The sequence below is a fragment of the Molothrus aeneus genome, chromosome 1 (assembly GCF_037042795.1).
Source record: "Molothrus aeneus isolate 106 chromosome 1, BPBGC_Maene_1.0, whole genome shotgun sequence".
NCBI lineage: Eukaryota > Metazoa > Chordata > Aves > Passeriformes > Icteridae > Molothrus > Molothrus aeneus.
In genome coordinates this window covers 119136117-119159828 of record NC_089646.1, presented here as the reverse complement: position 1 = coordinate 119159828, position 23712 = coordinate 119136117, and the positions used below count along the sequence as shown (strand labels likewise).

At 36.7% G+C, this 23712-nt stretch overlaps 1 protein-coding gene across 4 annotated transcripts in view; it reads right to left on the bottom strand.

Moving 5' to 3' along the window:
* Nucleotides 1-760: 760 nt before the first annotated feature.
* The window catches only part of C1H8orf34 (chromosome 1 C8orf34 homolog), a 150624-nt gene continuing 127672 nt past the window's right edge, over nt 761-23712 (bottom strand). Inside the window, exons 11-14 of one of the 4 annotated variants that reach the window (XM_066563775.1) lie at nt 21775-21895; nt 15899-16377; nt 10462-10570; nt 761-1790 (exon numbers count right to left, since the gene is read on the bottom strand). In XM_066563775.1, the coding sequence (XP_066419872.1) occupies nt 1783-1790; nt 10462-10570; nt 15899-16377; nt 21775-21895 (717 nt within the window). In that variant the 3' untranslated portion in view covers nt 761-1782. Of the gene's footprint in view, nt 1791-10461; nt 10571-10917; nt 15221-15898; nt 16378-21774; nt 21896-23712 lie in introns of those variants that run through there. The other 3 variants (XM_066563776.1, XM_066563782.1, XM_066563792.1) reach the window with 3 other exon arrangements.

Below are 23712 nucleotides of genomic sequence, written 5' to 3'. Positions count from 1 at the left end.
TAAAGCCTGTCTTGTATTTCTTCACCCGTAACCAACATTTCAAACCAGACACTTCCCTGACCAAATATCTCTGCCCTACTGGGCCAAAACTGTCTTCAAGTTCTCATACATGCCAGAACTTCTAGAATTAAGATGCTACCAAATTCCAATTTCTTTCTCAACTTGTTGTGAGCAATCTTGGTTCTCCTGAAGTCAACAAGATTTTTCCCAAGGATTAAATGCAGTCATAATTTCACCCAGTAATGACATGAAGCAGAAAGCATGCAGCTTAGCAGATGTTTAGTGAAGCAACTGAAAGAAGAAAAGGCAATCCTATTTTATATTTTTCAGTAATGTCAAGGTAAAATGTGAAATGAGGGCCACTAAGGAAGAATAAAACTCATGAAAAGGAGATATTAGTTTCACAGGAATGCTTTTCTGAGCACAACTGACTAATCAATGACAATACACCTCCCATATGGAAACGAGCCCTCAAGTATATTGCAAATGCACATAGCATTACAGATTTTCTTTACTGATGACAAATTAACAAAGCACCTTCCTGAAATGAACTTAAAGGGACTACCCCAGGGGGTTTCAGTATGCCAAACATTTTACATATAGGAACTGTGCACTATGATGACACATATAGCAAATACTTGTTCACCACAATGTTAACTTCCATTTAACTTGCTCATGACTAACACAGACAATAGAGTTTCTGTGTATTTAGCACTCTGCATTTGTGAGACAGCAGAAAAAAGTTCACACTATGAAACACTTATGACAGACAACTCATTTTTATTTCTTGAACAAATAGATGCTTTGTAATACTGTATTTTTTAATAGTTGCAAGCAATTTCATTATATCATTCTGTCAAAGATACAGGACCCGAGCATACATAATTGAAGACAAAGGAAACTGAGAACACACTTGACAGAATTAACAGGTAAATGAAATCAGTAAATGCAACTGCCACATCCCTTCATTTGATGTCTGTGCTAACACATCTTCTAAAGTTCCAAGCACACAGCACACACCAGATAGAATATTTTAAACAGCAAGTTTGTCTCAGTAATTCATATGGGTAACTAACACTTTATCATAATATATGAAATTCCTTTTAGGTGCTTTATTTTTGCATGCATGCACCACTCCTTATTGTGTCCCCCTTTTTAACAGAGTCTTTATTTGTTTTAAAGATCAAAGTAGATAAATTCAATACAAAGCTATGCAGCACAAGCAGCACCTGTTTCTGCTACCCACACACACTCTTTCACTCATTCCCCTGTCTGACCTCTCTCTGCAGGTGACTATGAGTGAACAGCTAGCTCTCTGTGAGACCTGAATGGGACATACACATGGGCAGATGCAGCAAATATTTTAATGTTTATTAATCTAAAAAGGAGCAAAGATTACAAAAATATAAGGAGTAGAAAACCTTAGACAAGTTAAAATACATACAATCTTTAGGCAAAGTTTGTTTTGGTCAGGCAGAATTTAGCTTATCAAATGTCAATCCAAAACAACAGGGTTATAAACTAAAAAAAATACTGTAGTAAATTTATACTAAAAGGTGACAATTACCCTTCTTTCCTAAGGCCACTGTACCACAGTAAATAGTCTCATTCAGTGCATTACAGCATCCTCATATGAGAGCAGTTTCACTCATGTGCTGCTGATACTAGAAAAATAACTTTATTTAATTTTTTAATGTATAAACTAAAGCAAATTTTCAGGTGTAGTTTTGATCACCATATTTTTGTTTTTTATTAAATTGTTCTTCAATAATTCCACTGATTTCACAAACCTGTGAAATCAAACAGAAAAACACAGAAATTAGGGCTCAAATGTAATGTATGTAAAAATAGGAGAAAAGGGAAAATTAATCCTTCACCGTGTTTTTATTTTGTAAGAGTTTTTTATTATGCTGAATTCACAGTTAAATAAGCAATGTGGATCAGTATGTTAGTGAATATCAATTTTTTTTTCTGTTTCTAAATATTCAGAAGCAAACAACACTGTCCTTAGTTATACTATTTGTTCCAATTATTCTGTGCTTTTGAGGGTTTTTTTCTGCTACTTCTTTTTCAATAGGAGTAATAGATTGCAAAAAGTAGCCTGTGTTTCAAAAAACATTGAACATAATATGCACCTGTGATGAATCAGATAAGCTGAGATAGCGATGTTTTAATTTCTGCTTGTGTTCAGGTTGAAAACCTTCCCCAAAGCAAATGGAAATTTAGCTTTAAAAAATATTTTACAGATGCATAATGCAATGGACTGTTTTGCAAATGTTGCTGACTGGAACACAACCTGCCCTCTCTGTTGTTTGTATAAAATATAATGCTGTAACTGAACCTATTACACAGATCCAGTGAGAGAATCGTGGTTATGAACCGGAAATAAACACCACAACCTCATTTAATTGTACTGGTGAATGCATAAAGGTCTGTGTGTTACCTGAGAAGCCTCCACCTTGCCTTTTTTAAATACTGAAGGAAATCAGGCACAGCAGTTTCACTCCTTTTGAACATTAAATATGCGAGCCTTTTCTGGGAGATTTAAGAAACTTGGCAGGAACAAATTCTTTCCATTTTCTCCAGCTAATTAATTTAATACAATTGGAATAATTTTCATTTTGTCAGATGATAAGCCTGGACTTTGTATGTGATTCTGTATTGATAACCAACAAAGCAAGGCACATACCATGAAAACCTCTGCAACAACAAAAACAAATTAACCAAACAAACAAAACACAAGACAAAAAGCCTAGGAAACGGTAGCAACAGTTCTTATCCTTGATTACCTTTATATGGTTGGGGGCTTTTTGTCATTTATACCTAATGTTCAGCTGTTTTCCTTGGAGGTGCTTCTTTTAGCAGATATTCAAAGCTCTATCACAGTTTGATCTATAAGTAATGGACTTGTCTTATGGTGGGATAAAGAAAAGCAAATATGTGTGAGCCTGTTTCATTTGCAGATTCTTCTTGTGACTGTTACCCACAGAAGACCCAGGGACTCGTCTTATCTGGAGAAGTTAATTTAAGAAGTTAACCACATGTTAATGGCTTTGAGTTCATTGTGTCCCTTATTTTTTGCTTCTAACACTTGAAGCTCCTGGTTGCTAGGACAGAGCATTCAATTTCCTTTGTCACAGTTTGATGAATCTTTTTTACTTAAACATCTATCTACAGATATCATGTTATCTCTGAAGTCTCTGGTTGAATGCCTTTGTGTGAGTGAGGCAAATTCCTAACAGGGTTTGCCAAATGCTGGTCATTTTTAATCATCTTCTGAAATCCACTCAGCAATCCCAATCTGTTTTAATGGAAAGACACCTAACCCACAGGTTTTTTTACTGATATTATGTGGAATAATTACTTTGCTACTTAACTTCTAAAGCATTCAAGAAATGGTCTACCCTTCTTTGTGACAGCATTATGCTGAGAGCTCACACTGAGATGATCTTCTATGACCATCCTAAATCCATTAGGTCACTGCTTTCCAGGACAAAGCCTCATTATTCTGCAGCAGAGACAGATATGTTTCTCTGGTGCCAGATATATTTCATTTGGTTTAAATATACTTCATCTGGTTATAATAAAGTGCATTTTACTGGAATCTGGCCATTATATCAGGGGATTCATATCATTTAATAACTTCAACTTGTCCTTCCCACCCATTATCCAAACCTATCAGACCCTAATGAGCCCCATTCATCTACATCTTCCCATTAGAAACTCAAGTTTTTGATTCCTCATTGAGCCAGCTTTCAATTTACCTAATGTGTGTCCTGATAATTCTCTAGGCCATTTTTTAAATTACAGTGTCATTTTTTATTACATTAAATGTCGTTGGGAATCCAAGTTTAGCATAATAAGGCAAGCTGTAGAAAAAGATATCTGTAGGTTTGGAAGCTTTACTGAAAAGAGCTTTCTGCACTAAAACAGGTTTTGAAATTTTTTTTTTACTCCCCGCAATGGAAAATTCCCTTCTCATACTAAATATTTAGTCCAATGTGAACTTTTCCAAAGTGAAACCAAATATTAGTCATATAAATAAAGCAATGTGTGTTAAAGACTTAATAAAATAAGAAGATTACAGCAGCTTTGGATTTAAGCACATCCATTCAAAAATAGGAAACTTGAGTCTAACTTCAACTTTCCCTAGCTGCATTTGAACTCACCAGTCACTGTCCAAAAGTCATCTGACTTCTAGTAGAAATAATGTCAATCTCTACTTTTGTTTCACCATCAATAAATAATTAAATCCACGTGGGCAGGTTACCATGCTAGAAAATTATTCTCATCTACTTTCAGACTCAAAAAGCAGTTATATGAAGTGATGCAGCTTCAGCCACGAGTGTCACAAGAGATCCAGCCAAGACCATCCAATAGGCCTGGAGCAATTCTGTTTAAAGGAGCACAATCCCCTTTCTGGTGTCCTATTTCTGAAGAGGACATAGAACTGTCTCAAACCAAATATGTAGCCAAGCCAATGGCAGGCAGAATGAGAGACAACATATTTTCTTTAATAACCATAAGTGCATACTGGAGAAATTTAGTAAATAACTCATATCCCGAGCAGACAAAAGCTTTATGACACACTTTGCAGAGATTACATGGAAGGGAGAGATATGAATTTTTTACTGCAGTTTGTATTACTATTCTTGAAATATTAAATGAAAGAAAGACATCAATATCTCCAGAAGATTCATGAATTGGGATAAAAGTCTCCTAAAAGTTCACTTTTGGGACAGATTCACTTGTGAGACAAAAAAAAAAAGAAAAAAAAAGTGTGTATTTATAGTGAATTTATTATTCACTGAGAAAAACTGCCAACTACAACAATTATGTTCTTACTAACCAGACATATAATTGACTAACGTTTGAGTGATGCCTCATCAGCACCTTACTCTCTAGAGAAACCACATCTTGCCTTGTCCTAAACTCAAACCCACTGAAAGAGATGTTTCCAATGCTCTATCAGAGCAGAGCTCAAATACAAACAGCTGAATTTCAGTGACAGAAATGGAATGTGTTTGTGTAGATGTCATAAAGTTTGCAATCAACAGTTGCTCCTCCAACCCCGATTCTGTCATTCTTACTCATACTGAGAAGCACCTGGCCCTAGCAAAAGCAAACTTTCACAGCAAAAGCACATTCCAGCAGTAGATTCCTCCTTATTGTTAACTCTGGCCAAGCAATCTTCCAAATCTTAGGAACACTTATTTGCACAATTAGGATAAATTAACTGTTTTGGCATGTGAATTTACTCAGTGCAAGGAACTTTACCCATGGACAAATACTGTATGGATTGGAATTTTACTAGAACACAGTCTGAATTTCTCAGTTTACAAAAAACCCAAAAGAATAAATGACCTTTCATTCTTTTGGGTTTTTTCCTAGGCAGACGTGCAAATGGGAAAATGAAGGTTTTCTTCAACAACTGTTGAAGTCATCAGCAGAGTGTCTTTGACTGCAGAGCTTCAAGACCAGTGCAAGAATGAATGGAGTAGAAATCCCACTTATTCCTAATGAACATTTGATTTATCAGCAGTAGACCTTTCACAGTCAACCTTAGCAAAAAGTTTGCAGATGAAGAGCAGCAAAACATTTAAATTTCCTCCCACAGGTCAGAGGGCAAGAGTTCAAGACTTGCCCCGGATCAACTGAGCTAGAAATGAGCATCTAGTGCTCCTTTTGGCAAGTTGGAATGAAATGATAATAGCCACACAACTTTGTGTGCCATTAACTACAGAAACTGGCATGCCTTAAGCAGATTAGCACAAAGGAATGTTTTTGCACAGATGATCCTTAAGGGTGCCTTCCAGTCCTTAATGTTCTGTGGGTATATTTAATATGGATTAACCAAGTAGCAAGCTTTTCAAGAGTCTACTTCATTCACCTATCATGTCCATTTGCTAGATGGACTGACTGGAGGTTGGGACCCTTTATGTCCAAGGTTGTGTGACCTGGAGAAATCTGTTGTGTGGGTTACTTCTTGAGTTTGGCACCCAAGAAAGCAGACTTAGTGTTTTGGGCAGCAAATCCTTGCCAAGACTACAGATGGCAGGCCAAATTATACCAAAAACTCTGTCTTTTGTCTTTTCAAGATTCTTGGAAGCTAGTTATACTTAGAAATTGCCAATCTTCAATCTTTGTAGGTCTTTTTCTCAAGGGAAAATTCAAGCACACTCTTGTCAGTCCCCCAAAAGGATGAATTTCTTCATAAAAGCTGTTTAAAAAATGTTCTGGTGGCAGTTCTTCTGTTTCTGTGCATCAGTACCCCATAAAGAGGAAAATCTATTCTTGCCAGCTCAAAGAACTTTCATCAAACTGAAGGATTATGCAAGTGGTAAATATTTTCTCCAGATCCCTCCTTTTTCCAAGAATGATCTCTATGCATTCTCTGAAAACTCTTCCCAGAGAATCAGCACACAAGCCAACTACTGAAGATAATAATGGGGAACTGTCTCCAGAATCACAGAGGAAGAACACACATGAGGTTCTGTCTAGAGACATTTTTAGTCCCTCTAAAAGAACACCACAGCTCCTTGATATTGGATCATACTGCCTTGAAAATTTTCATCTCTCATTGTGTAGAGAGTTTCAAAGGAGAACACATTTTGCAAGCAGAAGAGATTTTGTTTCTAAATTATAACAGCTCTTAAAATGCATGTCTTAATTCCTATTTTTAATAACAAAATGTACATTACAAGAGCAAATAATTATACACTATCTCTTTCTCTGACCTATGGCTACAAACATAATGAAGTGCACAAAGAGGAAAAGGAAAAGGTATGCTAAAAAAATCAACAAAGCTTCTTAAAAATATTTTTCTTTCCTTCTTTAACATAACAAATCTTTTAAGCCAGAATAATTTAAACTCTTTTATGTGAGTAGCTATTTGATTTAAAATGTTGTCATAATTAGTATGAAGGTTTAACAATTATTGACTTCTAGTTATCATTGGAACTTGTGGCTAAGGATACATTTTTAAAATGCTGTCAGAGAGCCTGGAGAATTTAGAATGTAAAGTCTGATTTACAAGAACTGAGAACCAAGATCTTATTTCCATAAGACGAGATATGTGCTGTTATATCTGTTTTGCAAATGATGTTTGTCAAGAGATGCTGAGATGCCAGTGACCCAGTTCAGTTCAGTTATCACTTACTTTGAAAATAGTCTCTCTAAACTCTTACATCTGAATACATTTGAAACTGTTCCCCTCTTATTTTTTTTTATTCTTTTTCTTCTAAAACTCTAACCAGACGATATAACTTTTAAAGAACTCAAGGTGACTCACACAGTTTCTCTTTCTGCATTGTTTTCCCACTACCAAAAACTAGCTTTACACCTGGCTGCTATTATCTCAAAGTAGTCAAAGAATGTGGTAAATATTATCCGCATGTAATTTATCAAAGGCTAAGTCAAAGAACAGGTGTTGCTATTGTAAAGATTAATTTTGCAGCTCTTCTGCTCAAACTCACAAATTATGGACTCCTGGGCCTTCTCAACACTAAATCACACAAAACATACCTGCACAGATTTATTACTTTGGGGGGAAAAATTATGTGTAATCTTGCCAGCTGGTCTACCTACAAGCAGTGGCATCAGCAAGTGTGCCAAAGCCCCTTGCTGGCTCCACTTTACAACCAGGAATTGGCAGCTTCTCTTTGTCAGCAGTGGCAATTCTGCACTTTCTTGACAATGTCACTAGCACAAAAACTCAGAAAGGGATGTTACCATCCTTAGTTACTTTTAATAAAAATTTTCACTATTAGATTTCAGTTACAGGAGGTATTACTTTAATAAAACATTTCTGTTCTATCCCTTTAGTTATAGTAGTAGAAACAGTGATATGAAGGTGCACCAGCTAACTACACTGAGGTCAATATGGGTTCACAAAGGGAAAGTCCTGTTTAACTAACTTGATAGCTGTCTATGATAAGGTCATCCACCAGTGGGTGAATGGATGGATGGAGGGAAGTTGGTGGACACAGTTTTTCTGGATTTCAGTAATGCTTTTGATTCTGTCCCCCATAGCATCCTTCAGGACAACTTGTCCAGCTGTGGGAGGAGTGGCTGCAGGCTGTGCTGGTTGAAGAACTGGCTGAAGGGCAGAGCTCAAATGGGGCCACTGGTCACCAGTAGTGTTCCCCAGGGATCAATTCTAGGGCCAGTTCTGGTCAATACATTTACCAACAACCTGCAGGCAGGAGTTGAATCCACCATTAGAACATTTGCTGATGATCCCAAACTGGAAGGTGCTGCTGACTCTTTGGAGGGACAAGAGGCTTTGCAGACAGATCTACACAGACTGGAACACTGGACAGTGATTAATAGCATGAAGTTTAACAAGTCAAAACACGAGATTCTGCAGCTGGGATAGGCTAATATCAAGCAAATGTATAAACTTGGAGAGGAGTGGCTGGAGAGCCTCTGCAGAAATGGATCTGGAGGTGCTGGGTGGCAGCAGGCACAGCAAGAATCAGAAGCATGGCCTGGAAGCCAACAGGACAAACCCCATCCTGGGGTGCATCAAATACAGAATCACCAGTTGCTCTGGTGACTTTCCCACTGTGTAGAGCACTGGTGCAGCCTCACCTGGAGCACTGTGTGCAATTCTGGGCACCACAATTTAAGAAGGATGTGAAGGCCCTTGAGTGGGTCCAGATAAGGGAAACAAAGCTGGTGAGAGGGCTGGAAGGAATGACCTGTAAGGGGCAGCTAACGATTTTGGGCTTGTCTAGTTTGGAGAAAATGAAGCTGAGGACTGACTTCACTTCACAGCTTCCTGAGGAGGGCATGTGGAGAGAGAGGCACTGATCTCTTCTCCCTGGTATTCAGCGACAGAACACAAAGTAATGGCTCAAAGCTGTGCCAGGAGAGATTCAGACTGACATCAGGAGCATTCCTTTACTGAGAGGGTGAATGACTGAACAGGCTTCTGAGGGAGATGGTCAATTGCTCAAGTCTATCACTGTTGAAGAGGCTTTTGGACATTGACTTTAACAACATGCTTTTAATATTTAACTCACCACTCTTTTTTTTGGGCAATGACAATGACCTATAATATTCTTGGAATATTATAGGAAAGGATTTTTGGTGCTCACAAGTCCTCACACCCACACAATTCCAGTACAGCAGCTATACAAGATCATGGTGTGTATCTGATATGTCTTGGAGCATCAGTCTCCCTGGTCACATAATTAGCATCAGTCTGTGTGTGCACAGCCAGTCCTACCAATGTTTGTGGGACTGCAAATTCATTAAAATAAATACTGAGGAAAAATTGCATACACATAAAAGGCAGGTCCCAGAGTCTCCCTTGAGCCACCTAAGGTGAGCTTCAGCTCAAAGGCAGCTGAAAGGCTCTGGTGCAAGTCAAACTGGACTTACAGCCTTGGACTAAAATCAGATGGATGCACAGAATCTGATTGTAACATTTTACTAGTGTTCAAAAAGACCTGCACATGCTCTTTAGGATCCCACTGTGTAAATTTAAATTTTAGTCAAACTCTGGGCTATGTATGAATTCGTGAAACTGATGTATGAGTAAAAAACCAATTCTTTAAAGTGACATACTTAAAAAAAAATCTGTTTATCTGGCATGTTTCTTATGAATCCTTAATCCCTTACAGAACTGTTCCCATCTGTAAAGAAAACATCTTTTTCATATGTTAACACTTGATGTTTAAACCAGTATTGATTTTTCTAAACATGCTGATTAAATCACCTGTTCTCTTTCAAGTACATCACCTAAAATATGTTAGGAAGCAGTTTGCATATTCACCCTTCCAGATCACAAAACTACTGTGAATTAAGAGAGATAATGTGAAACAGTAAGATCATTTACAGGTACCTTGTAGGCAGGGAGAATTTGCTACAATTTGAAAATATTGCAATTTATAGCCTGTTACTTGTTCTGCCATTTAGGCTCTGATCCTGCTGACCCTCACTTTCATGATTAGACAAATACTTCGAAGAGTGTAGGATATTAAGGATTACTGGTATGATTAAGAACTTTTATTTGTACAGATGAATTACAAAGAATGTAAGCAAAATAGAGATAATTGAGTGTCAGACCTAAGGAGGGAGGCTCTACTTTTCAGACCTGCAGTTTTTTACTTTGATTTTTTTTTTTTGCTGGTGAATACAGATTTATGAAACAGATTATCTATTTCAAGTTCACGTTATTTTCTGGAACAGCTACTTTAACACATCAGGACAAATTGTTTCACTTAGCTTAAGTAAAACGTGTTCTGTCATCATTTTGTCATTGTTCAGTGACTACAGGAAAGCTTCTGCAGATCAATCCTAGAAGGTTCAGCCTTCAGACAAATAAGTTATTGGTACTTGTGAAAAAAGCTCCTGAGAGCAGGCATGACATCTCCACAGTATTTGAAGATACAGAAAATAGAAGTAAAGGTGAGGTGTTTTGACATATTATCTGGTCCTTACACATATACTTACATTTGTCTTGCTCAGCTTCCACTCCTTCACTTTCTGTGTCACTCGGCAATATCCAAGGTTGATGAGCAAGTTGAAGCTGTTGTAAGAATTCATCCTGCCACAAACAGATCTATTTTAGATAAAATGACAGACAATTGTTCTGTATAAATGAAGACTGAAGCAAACACTAGCCTCAATTAACTAGAGAGGAGAAAGCCTTTAAAAACAAATAAACAACTTGCTGTGAAATAAAACCAAAATGTAGAGGATGTGCAGGCTCCTTGGAAATTTTTTTAATCTATTCAGTAAAACAAAAAAAATCCAAAAAAACCAAACCCAAAACAAACAAAATCCCCCCCAAAAACCAAACAAATAAAAATCCACAAAAAACCCCAAAAACCAAAACAAAACCAAAAGCAAACAAAAAGACAAATAAAGAAACAACAAAAACAACAAAAAAAATCAAACACAAACACATCAAAATGAAGGGGTTTATTTCACTGTCTCTCCACTATAAATACAGATATGCAAGACAAATACATACTCATCCTGGAAATGCAGTGACAAGACAAAATAGCAGATATTACAGCTAACCCTGCTGGTTTTGGACTGCATTGACATTTCAAGTGCAATTTGCTTAAGCGAGGCTTTGATCTGTCAAAATTTTCACTGTTTCTAGTCTAATAAGTACAAGAACCTGAAACCTGATTTAGAACTTATTGTTTTGCTGCACAGGGAGAAGGCTTAGGAAGAAAAAATGTTATGGAAACTTTTGTCTCTAAGATACCATTAAAACATCAAAATACAAATGTTTGACATGTTAAATGTAAAAAATCAAAATATAAATGTTTTACATGGTTAAAAATGCATATGCAGCTGAATATAGCTTTTGAAAATGTTTTAAAATTGCCTACTTTTTAATATAATGTATACATGTATGCGTATAAGAATATTTTTCCATGCAGACACACGCATATGTATGTGAATAGGTATACAAACAGACATATAAAATACTTTGACACATTCCTTTGAAATATTAGTGGGGAGAGATGAGACTGGAATGCACAGTTTTATTTTCAAAGGTAGTTCAAACATGCAAGTTTAGTCTATAAAAGAAAACTTTAACCTTGGCCAGATATCATAAAATCACTGGCCAGATTTTTATAAGTTCTTGAAAAAAAAAGGGGGGTAATAACCCTGTTTTGTGTTATATCAGCTGAAATGAGAATCTACATATTTAAAGTTAAATTGTATTGCAACATAAATTTTATTCTTAGGCTATCTGATTTAAATACAGAATCCAGGCTTGTTTAAATCAGTTTTGGGAGACTGAAGGCTGCTCAATCAAGATCTAGCTCGCTGGGAGTAAATTATTAATTCTGTCAGTAACGTGCTAAAAATTCACAAACTGCTGCCATGGGCCAGCAGTAAATTCAGGCAGGAGCTCCAGGCCTCACTCATGTATGGCCATTTCCAATGTGCTGTGCTGGAGAAGGTTACTGACTACAACACTGAATGTGTTTTGGTTCAAGGAACAGGAGTCTTGCAGTAGGGATGAGTGACTCTCACACTGATCCACACACTTTTTAATCTTCCAAAAACACAGAGCAAAGTCCTGAGCCAGGCAGTGGAACAGAATGAGAGTATCTGACCAAAAAGAGAGTCCTCATCACAAGTTATGCTCTATACTCCAGTAAATTGAAGTAAAAATTTTATTAATCAAGGCTATATTCAAATAAGACAAAGTTTCCTGCTCTCAACAATGACAGACTAATAAGACTAATAAGGATTGCTGAATACCACTTTAAATTATCTGAATAAATGAAATGATTGCAAAATTTCTTCTGTTCAGAAAATGATATGGCAAACAAGGGAGTCAGTGGTATTTTCATCTCAACAGCTATTGACAAGTATCACAGAATTGTGTCACTTTAATGGAATCCATCCTAAAGAGATAAGCAGGGTTCAACATTCCTTTGCCAATTTATACAAAACACCAAAGTATTAGGAACATGCATAAAAGTATCTCTGCCAAAGGATTTGGAACCATGATTTATTACCTTTATAGAGATAATAAAACTATTTCTCTAGGTAGCATTTCTTTGCTATAATTCAATTCAGCCCTGAACAGAGCTGATAAAAAAACACACCTGTTAGAACTTAGTAATATTATGTGTGCCAGGAGGCAGAAACTTGTCCACAAAATCTCAGATCATTATAAGTGTTGAGCATTAAAAAACCCCAAAACATTCTTAACAGCTGATATGTTGAGTACTTGCCAAATCATTTAAGATTTGTGCTATAACAAGATTGAACCACCCATGCTGCAGCATGAACTTTACTAAAGCTTAAGAAGTTTGAATTGTATTTATTAGTAATATTTTTCTATTTAGACTTGTTATGTTACTTTGAAACACATTACAATCTAGGAAGCATACATAAGGCATTGAGAGATATGTTAAAATTCCCAACAAATAAGCAAGTAAATAAATAAGTATATCAAGCTCCTTAGGGTAAAACATGCTCCTGGCACCCAGTAGTCACATTCTTTTCAACTGACTTATTCTCATCAAATATATATCAACATTCTACTGATTAATTCCATTAACATACCTAAAAGTAAGGAAGCAGAGTTATTTGCAAAAAAATTTATCATAGTATCTTCCATAGGATTGGCAATATAACCACAGTGTATTTACATCCAGTAAAAATTCCCAGTTGAGACCATAAGGCTAATAAGAATAAAGGTAATGTCCCCTCTTTTATTTTACTGGTTTTATACAGGAAGAGGATACAAAACCTACAATGAAAGTTGCAAAATAAATTACAGTATCAGCCTTGAGTTTTATGTTTGTGATCTGTAATAGTACAAAGACAGGCAGGGCTCTTGTTCTCCTACCCCAAACCATCTCTGCCTTTTTAAAATATATCTCCATGGTCAGAGACAAGCTGTGACACAAGAAAGTGAAATCATATGGCCACAAATGGGAGGAAATGTCTAACACGGCAAAAATGTCACAGAGCAGACGTATTTCCTGGGTATGTTCTGTCTAAATCCACTTCTCTAAGTGACCAGGAACTTCAGTGGGCAAAAGACAGCTTGAAAGCTGCTAGTATAACACCTCAAAAATGAGGCTGGGAGTGGCAGATTGGCCAGATCTTCATCAGCTACTTTCTGATATCCATGGGCCTTCACAACCTGGTCTTCAGTATGAATGTGTCATACCAGCAGCTTTCCCTTTGGAAGCAGAGCTAGTCCCAAGCTGAGTTTCCATTATGTCAAAGGTCACTTGTGCATGTCAGAAAGGATAAATAGGGTCTGAGCTGGGTCACTAGCAGCCAAGGTACTATTGTACCCAGTGAGCAAAGAGAAAGAAAAGAATTTGTCACTTCTAGAAGGGATTTTAACAGAGGATAAGATCCTGCATAGAAATGCTGAGGTTTAACATCAGCTTTACAGTGGATTGCTGGCTGAATCTGGACATGCTATTCTAACTGGAAAATAGCATAATAATATTGCTCACTTCCTAAAATTCTTGAGACAAATATATACATATATTAAAAGTATAACAGGACACTTACTGTGAGAGCTATCAGCAAACAGAAGTAACAAGACACGGCAAATTAAATGGAACTCTTGCTTATTATTACCATAACTACAGAAAGGCTCTGGAAGAAAGCATTTTTAATCGTCTGCCTTTTTACAGGAAAGATCAAAAGTGGTGGGCAGACTGGATATCTCTCACACATTACATACACATAGTTTCAGAAGCATATACAATAATTTTACTTGGCATCACATGACTGAGAATCACTTAAGAACAAGACTGCCTAAAAAAGAAGAAAAAGAGGGGTGAAGAATTTAGTCGGAGACAATAAACCCCTTCATTTCTTCTGAACATATTTTAGTTAAAAATTAATTTCAATTCTCATTTTCTGGTATGAGAGGAAATTCTACCAGACAAACACATCCCATACTTCAAAAAAGAACAGAAAGTGATTTTTTTTGGTAAAAAAAAAATTGTTAAAATTAAGTGTCTTTTTTTTTTTTAAATGGGAAATGTGGCTTGAAAATATATCAACTGGCAGTAAAGACACTTTCAGGAGAACTGCAGTCACCTTCAGTCCTCATGTCTTTAATCTGGATATTCAATGCTAAGTGAAGAAACAGCTCAAGTGATGGGATTAGCGCACTGCCATTCAAACACCAAAATAAAGAGTATTTATTTCACCACCAAATTGAAGTAAGATTTCTTCCCCAAATTCTAGAATAATCTGTGCCTTATTTCCTTTCCTTCACAACAAATAATGGACGTAATATAATTAATTGAAGAGTTATACTAAATATTTAATCTCTATTTTTTCTAAAAGCAACCCTAGGCAACACTATCATAAACAACATTTGAAATTTCCTTTGGAAGTCATGAGACTGATAACACATTGTATCAAGTGTCACATCACACAGATTATTAAAACAGATGATACTCCTCAGAGACAATCTAAAAGTATGATATTATTTTTAGTCTTGGAGAAAAGGTCTCCAGATTTTGACAAATGGATTACAAAGAGATTGGTAATAATGGTGGGAACCAACATATTCCACCACTAAAAAATCAGCAGTCTAGACACATAGTTCCTTCTCAAGTCAGTATAGAAGGACTGGCATATCCTGAGAAAAGACTCACCTTTGTAAGGCATGTATAGAGATAGACAGCAGGGGTTTTCTTTCACAGGTGCTTTTATATTCACTGCCCACACACTGAAGTTATCTTTAAGGCAGCTAAGGTTAGCAGAGGAGAATCCTACTCAGAATTTACAAGGTACTTTAACTTTTTCTTTTGTTTTAAACAAAGACTAGTCCTATAAAGCCAATAATATGTGACAGGAAATTTTTATGCTGTAAATTAGCCTAGTTACCATGCATATAGTATTAGACAGTGATTCAACAATGTTGGACATTTTCTCTTGCAATTCAGTTTGGTGCTTGGGAAAAACCTGTCCTTTCAGTGATGCCTAACTAATCATTCAAATTGCCCAAAAATATGAAATAAAAAGTAGATCGAGAAAATATCATGCACTGCCAGTGCAGCAGGAGAAAAAAACATCATGGATCATAAAGATTAGATAAAGTTTTTTTAATATTCCAGAGATATGCACCTGTTAGAAACTGTAATGCTAATAAAACTGCTACGCATTGTACAGGCAAAGCCCTACTGAGCTCATGGTAAATTTGGGGCACACAAGTGTTTCAGTATGATTTCTGTAATAATACTGACATTCTCTAATGAGTACCTCTCAAAGCTGAGGAGTATTTCCTTGCTAATTTTCTGATCATTCTATTTCAAGTTCTTTTCAGCACAGTAGGTTACATTAGGTATACTGATGTTATTTGAACATAAAATGCAATCAAGTCTTGGCATTATTAAACATAGCAAAAACATTAAATCGAAAATCTTACTTCTGATAAACTGTTTCTCTGAGTAGTGACAGTTCCAACAACATCTCCACTCACTTGCACAGAAAGCCCTGAAGCAGCACTGAGGGTCCTCCCCATTTGGCTCTTGGATGACAAAGATCTGCTTCTTTGCATGCTAATAATGCCTTCCCTATTTCCTTGGTTGCTAGGGGTAAGAGGCCGTGACAACAAGCTATTTGGGGTCATAGGTCTGCTCCCTGGAGCTGCTGGCCTCTTGGTTTGTGCACTGCTGTTTGTGACACTGGAGACCTGTGTTCTGCTGTTAGTGGGCAGCGGTGGCGATTTGCTTCCTTGGAGCTGAACATTCTTCCCTGTCGGAGTTGGCACCTGAGGCCTTGGGGTTGGGCCCTGTGCAGCTTGAAGAGCACCTTGGTGGTCAGAGGTAACTACACTGGGATGCTGGACACCAGGGCTTCTTGAGAGCCTTGCTTCTTCCCACAGTGCGAGGTCCTTCTCAATGTCTGTGCACACACACATGAACAAATGGAAAAGAAAGAAACTCACTGTCTGTTTCTCTCTGGTTTAAAACTCTCAATGATTTTCTCCAATGTCAGTGAAAACCTGAACCTGTGCAGAGAAAATCTATTCATGCTTAAAATACAAGGCATCAGAATTAACAGTGCAAATGTTTGGCAAGCATTTGCCTAAAGTTTATTTACATTTGATTCACTGCAAACACAGCTACTCTGCAGCAATGAAATATTACCTCTTCATTGACTATCAACACAACCTATAAAAATTCCTCTTGTGTCATCAAAATTATGTCTCTGTGGCTTTTGCACAGTTACTGCAAAATCAAGATTAGTAGCAAACCAAGATAGACCAGTGATGTAAACATGCCATCCTCAGCTGCAATCAAAACTGGCTCAAGGCAAAACTTTTGCTTCTGGCCCTGCTGTCTACTGCCCAAACAAAACTCTGAGGGAAGTAACAATTGAACTCTGGCATGTCTGGATTTGTGATCCTGTTTGAACCTGAATCTTGTGCTCTGGCCTGCCATCAGTGCCGCAGCAGGTGATGGGGTCATGATGTCCAGAGCCCAAGGAGAAAAGGTGACAGCCATTGAAGAGTCCACCCCCTACCTTGCACACAGCCATAAGAAATAGGATCTCTTTTAAAACCACAACAGGTTAAGGACAGTGAATCAAAAGTGTTTCCTGAAATAATTTAAATCATATTCATGCTTCTAATGAATTAAATCAGAATACAGCCATCAAACTCAGGCGAGGGTAGCTGGAATTTAGGTTAGCATTGATAATATATTGAAAGTCCTTGCAAGTGCAAATGTAGAGCTTAAGAAACAATTTAATCAAGTTTATTTTATCTTACACTACTCTTATGAATTTTCACTTTCACTGGCATGTACTCTACTGTACTTGATTTTCGTAGAGACAAATGATTATCTTTAAAATAGCAATGCCATTTCCCATTAACAAGTCACAGTCCCAGAAGCTGTAAAGTAGCAAGGCTCTACTGATTTAAACATCCATTAAGTCAGCTTGTCTAAAATAAGCATTTCATTTTTTGTATTTTACAACAATTATTTCAGATTCTAACTGTCCTAAAAGAAACAGATTCTAAACTGCGTATTGGAAAATGAGATTTTTTTTCACTTGTGTTTACCAGTAGGTATAAAAGGAATGTTGTGTGTCAAGTAATTAAAGATGTGCTTCCTTTAACATCAACATATTTTATAAGATCTTGAAAACAGGAAATAAGCCATGCCAATTTCACGTTACTAGTCTAACACAAACTATTGCACACAATTCTAATGCTATTACTAGAAAAATTAATAAAATGGAAATAGTTGTGAAAGCCTCAGATAAAAGTGTCTCTCAACTTTTTAAGGATTAAATATTTTACTGTTAGCAAATTTCAAAATATAGTCAATATTTCTAGCACACAGTTAAGAACATTTATAATTGACCCCTTAAAATTAATTCTTTCTATTTTGAAATTACTACATCTTGAACTACTCCTCGATTATGTTTTCAGTTTGGAACTTCATGGAATCAGAGAATGGTTTGGGCTGGAAGAAACCTTAAAGGCCACCTGGTTCCAAACCCACTGGTTATAGGCAGGAATGCCTCCCACTAAATCATGTTGCTCAGAGCTCCATCCCACCTGGCCTTGAGCACTGTTAGGGACAAGACGTCCAAAGCTTCTCTGGGAAACCTGCTCCAGTGCCTCACCACCCACACAGTCAAGAATTTCTTCTCAACATTTAATCTAAATCTCTCCTCTTTTAGTTTAAAGCCTTTATTCCTTGTCCTGTCACTACATACCCGTATAAAAAGTGTCTCTCCAGCTCTCTTGCAGGCCCCTTTAGGTACTGGAAGGCCACAATTAGCTCTCCCTGTAGCCTTCACTTCTACAGGCCAAACAACCCCAAATCTCTCAGGCTGTGAGAGATGCTCCAGCCCCCTGAGCATCTTCATGGCCTCCTCTGGACCTGCTCAAACAGGTCTACATCCTTTTTACCTTGGGGGCCCCAGAGCTGAATGCAGCACTCAGGTGGGGTCTCATGAGTGTGGAGTAGTGAATCACAGAATCACAGAATCTTCTTAATTGCAAGGGAACCACAACGATTATCAAGTCAAACTCTTCAGTTTGGCCAATATGAGGATCAAACTTTGATGGTGACCTTGAGTGTTACTAGCACCAGGATCTGACCAACTGAGCTGATCTTAGAGGGGGAAGAAGCAGCTCCCTTAACCTGCTCCCTGCTCCTCTTCTGGTGCAGAATGTGTAAGATGCCTGGCAAAAAATCAGGGGCCAATAAATGATACTGCGGGCTACTGATTTAAACCAAATGAAGAATATGGTCTTGTAAAAAACCAGCCTAGTCTATTTCTTTGCAAAATTACAGAAGTCCAACTTGCCTGTAGAGTGAATTCAGTATGCTAAAAAATAGTATGAATATTGAATGATTTAATAGAGTTAAATAAATATTATATGCTGGCTCATGTTTCCTTAATTTCATATAGCAATCAAGCCTGCAGATAAACCAATTAAAATAATTTCTATACACATAATTAACATGTTTCCATAGCATAATTACTCAGTTTTATTTACACATGTTCTGTTTGATTTTGCTTTAATATAAGCTTTACAGCCAGAAAGAAAAAAAGGTCATACATTCCCAGCTTTGCAGTATTATCTGATCCATATTAAATAACACAATTGAATTATGACTTAGGATTTTTAAAAATCCTTGTTGTGGTCATTTAAAGGAAAATAAAATGCAACAGAGCAACACAAAGGCATTTTGCTTTCAAATAAAAGAATATACAGAATAAGGATATGATTCATATGCATTTATAAACTGTTTATTTTTTTAACAGTTCTTCTTTTGATAAAATATTTTCCAGAAGTATATGAAGACCACAAAATCAGTGCAACACACCAAATTGGCAAGATACTGGAATATACTACTAAGAAAATAATAATCTCCATTTGCTCGTGATATAAAGCAGCCATAATAGCATAAGAGCCTGGATTTTAGACAAAAAAAGATAAGAGCCATATGTAGGGAAGGAAAATTGCTCCAGTATCTGATTTTGTAAAACTGCTGCTTTCAAATGTCAAGGTACTGAGGCAGTTGCTGGCAATTGGTGCTAGCTCCTAATTTAGGCACAGGCACCAAATTATGCCTTATGTTAGGAGTGATTTTTATCCAGCACATTGTCCATAAGGGAAGGCCAGGCCCCTCAAGAAGGTGCATGTGAGACAGTGGGCCATATTTCATCATTACACAGGTAATCCAAGTCATAGCTCAGGCATCTAAATTACTGCCTAGATAGGCAGCCATTCCATGGAATTAATAGGTTCCATTGCACTTGCTAAGAGAACTGAAACAAGAGACTTGCTGATATCACAGACACTTGAACTTTTGCAAATGTACAAGATAAATGAGGCTAAGCAAAACCACAGCATTATTATCTGAGGTACTCTGAACTGATTATTCACGGAAATTACGTTATTCTTGTCTTTGAGGGGAGTAATTGTCTCAAGTACCACTGGTGTTATAACAGGGCATGAATTATTCAGAATACAATAGTCCAATGTTTAATAATTGGGCTGTTTTCATGTGAAATTCTCAGTCAGACAAAAATTACTGAATAGTAGAATGGCTGAACCTCATGTAACAACAGCTTTACTGAAATATCAGGCCCAAAGTCAAATGACAGGAACAGCACAGATGTGAGAGAGAAAATCTTGTGGGTCACACAACTACAAAAGGAATCTCAGAGATTAAGTAAAGGTACCTTGTTACTTTACAGCCAATTAAGTATTTAAAATTGCATATTCTATTGAATATTGTAGTTATTACTGTCAGCTTTGCCAAGGGACTGCATTTTCCACAGCATAATACATGCAAGAACAGCTCGTATGACCATGGAAGTGAGACCAGTTAGGACATAAATCAAAGCAGGGAGATCTTCACCAAACTCCTCCTGAGTGACAACATTAGGGAAAACAAGTGATACTTCAGTACCAGGGCCCTTGGGGTACACAGGTCCCTGCTATGCTACAAAAACCATTTTAGGGCCCTTGGGGTACACAGGTCCCTGCTATGCTACAAAAACCATTTTAGGGCCCTTGGGGTACACAGGTCCCTGCTATGCTACAAAACCATTTTTGCTGCTCTCCTCATTCCCACTAGATGTTCCTGGGAGTTTCAGTTTAGAGAGAGGGCTCATGGATTTATAAATCTATTTTGGCAGTGGCTGCAGCTCTAATAGCTGTAAGCATTATGAATCTATAAAAAAAAATAGAATTACAGCATCTCTACTGTCTGACACAAAACCCACCTAAAAAGGCTTCATTTGCATATATTGTAATTTTTAGTTCGTGCTCCATTATGAGCAAAACCTATTCCTAAAAAGCTTCCCTCACTGTCCTTATAGCTTTGTCATCTGCCTCGACCTCAGCTGCAACACCCCCTTTCTAAAGAGGATACTTTAGCTTTCTCACCATTGTTATTGGCAAGATAAATATTCAAAGTATTTTAAAATATCACACCAAAAGCGCTCTCTGCCTCATTCTCTAAATAACTTAGAAGAATGATCAAATAAATTTCGTTTCTACCTTCATTTTATATATACAGTCTTTTATGTCCCAGTGAAGCATTACTTTTCATAGAATTAGCCTATGAAGCTTTCACCATATGACAAACAGCATGCATAACGTAGGACTACCATAATATAGGTCTATGTCATACCTTTTAATGAAAGCTGAAGATAGAAAACATGGGTTACAAAGAAGAACAGATTGCAAGCTAAATTTTAAAATATTCCTCATTAATTTTAATTAAGCTCTGAAACATCTCTTTACCAAAAACCTCATGCTTTTTTTTTTTACTTTTCAGAAATGGTTACTCCATCAGAGATGTTGCAGATGTTCCAAGACACACAAACTAACAGAGTTCACTCAGCCAGAATTCTCATGAACAAGGCAAGTTTTTCCTGCAAAGCAATCTGTTCTCCAGTTAAAGATCCTCTGCAGCCTGCTTTTAAAGACTATTTAACAGTAAGTAAAACATCAGTACCTCCTTATTGCATAAGTCAGGGTGAAACATGAAAACAAAAGGAAGGTGCATCATTATGCTTTCAGACCACAGTATATTTAACATGGTTTAATTACTGTTTAAGTAGTGTACTTACAGCGATTACAGTAAAGTTCATTACATCTACAAATAAAACACCAACTGTGTTTTCTTCAATTAAAAAAAAAAAGTTTTTATCTGTTTTCATCAGCATGTGAGTTAGATATTTTTTTCCTTCATCTGAAATATTGGCAGAGCAAGCTGGGTGAGTACTTCTAGGCATTTTATGGTTCCTTGATCCCATACATACCAGCTAGGTGTTTTTCCATGGTCTGAAGTTCTTTTGCTGCTAAGGAGTCCTTTAGGAGTTTCTGCCTTGGGGAACCTCCAGGTCTAACACTCACAGCATCCAAGGTCCACACTGTCTGAGACTTACACAGATAAAAAGAAAATGGAATGCTTTGAATCCAGTTTCATATTTATATAATAAACAATGAAAAGAGTGATGTCCCCATATAGGATCAGGAATCTGGATCTTATTATGTAGAATATACAAAATTTTATGCAAAACACTACAAAATATAATTTCTTAACATACATAAAATAAATAGTAAGAATTAGTTAAAAGAAGCAGTTCTAAAATAACTCAGAGATACACCTTCGCATAAGCTCTTGCTCTATGCTGAGACATCATAACAGGACAAATTCCTCAATGAGTTACACTCTCTGCAGTTCCAATTATTTGGTAAGCACATTTTTTAAATTACCATAACATTTGGCTCAGCATCTCTGCAAAGCTGCACTTCTGGGAATATCCTAGAATTTCCTAATCAAAATTTCCAGTACTGTTTTGTCACTGCATGAAGTATTCCTTTCAGAAAAAGCTAAATCATCAGGGTTTGAATTACCAGTCACCATACCAGTTTGAAAGGGTTGTCAGCAAACAGATCATTGCCCCAGTCTCTTCTTTATTGAAACTGTGGTATTCAAAATTATTTGCTTTTTCTGGAATCCACTAAATATAGTTTTAGGAAATTTTTGTAAGACATACTATGAGGTAAACGTGATAGATATGTACGGGAAATGCACAGTAAAACATATGACCAATTGTGCAAGATTTGCCCATGAAAAAAACCCAAATAAAACAAAAACTAAAACATCAATTAAATTCTTGACAGTCTATCTGAAATAAATTTTACATTATAACCTCACAAAAACATTTTATTTGTAGTCTAGGAAGTTTTGCTAGTTTCCTAAAGAAACAAGGCTTATGCAATGGTCACATTTCCATTCACCTCTTACTAATTTTTAAATCTTTCATTAAATACCAAGAAATTTAGAGAGGCCACTGTTTCAAAGACATTAAGCTGAAATAATTTCAGGGAGAAGAATGATTGATCAGAGGAGGGGGACCCAAACTGGTGGCCCCTTTCACAGAGGGCACACGAGACTCCACAGTCCATCAGGCTGGAGCTGCATCACAGCTGACACGGGGCTGCTGTGGATCACTGCCCTGAGTGATGGCACTTCCCTGGCCAGACTCTTATTCCACAGGGAAAGGTGCAGCACAGTTTAAAGGATGAACATGAAAATATAGGTTTGGTATCATCTCTGTTCACAAAAAAAAAAAATAGAAGTGCTTTAAACAGTGTAGCTGCCTTCCCTTTTAGAAAAGTAGGCATAATTCTACAGAAGTAAAATGTTAATATGGGATATATTTTACATCATTCTTAATCCATTCAAAATAAACTCTGCTTTGAATGCAAGTGATCATTGTGAACCATGCATCTTTAAAATAAGGTAACACAGATTTATATCTTTAAAGCAATAGCTATACTGTAATGCTGTTTATACGTATGCAAAAAGCCCAGTCACATTTACCAGCATACAAAACAGTTTGAAGCAGCAGATAACTCTGTTCTTATTAATTAATAAAATTATCAGAACAGTAACAACATTTTTTTATTTTCCAAATGTTTTTTTTAATGCTAATTCTTCCCTGGTTAAGGTTACCTGTATTTAATTCCATGCAAATACAGAGGAATAGCTGAATAAAACAGTAAATAACTCAGAGTGAAGGCACCTTCAAACATTTTTATTTCATACATATCACTAGACCTGATTTGCTTGTTCCCCTAAGAGGTTTTGAGCATTTTTGATTTGGGTCCTCACTGTGAATTCTCCATCCAAATAGCAACTGGGATTGTTGAGTTCACTACAGAATATTAATCTCTACTAAATTACATTA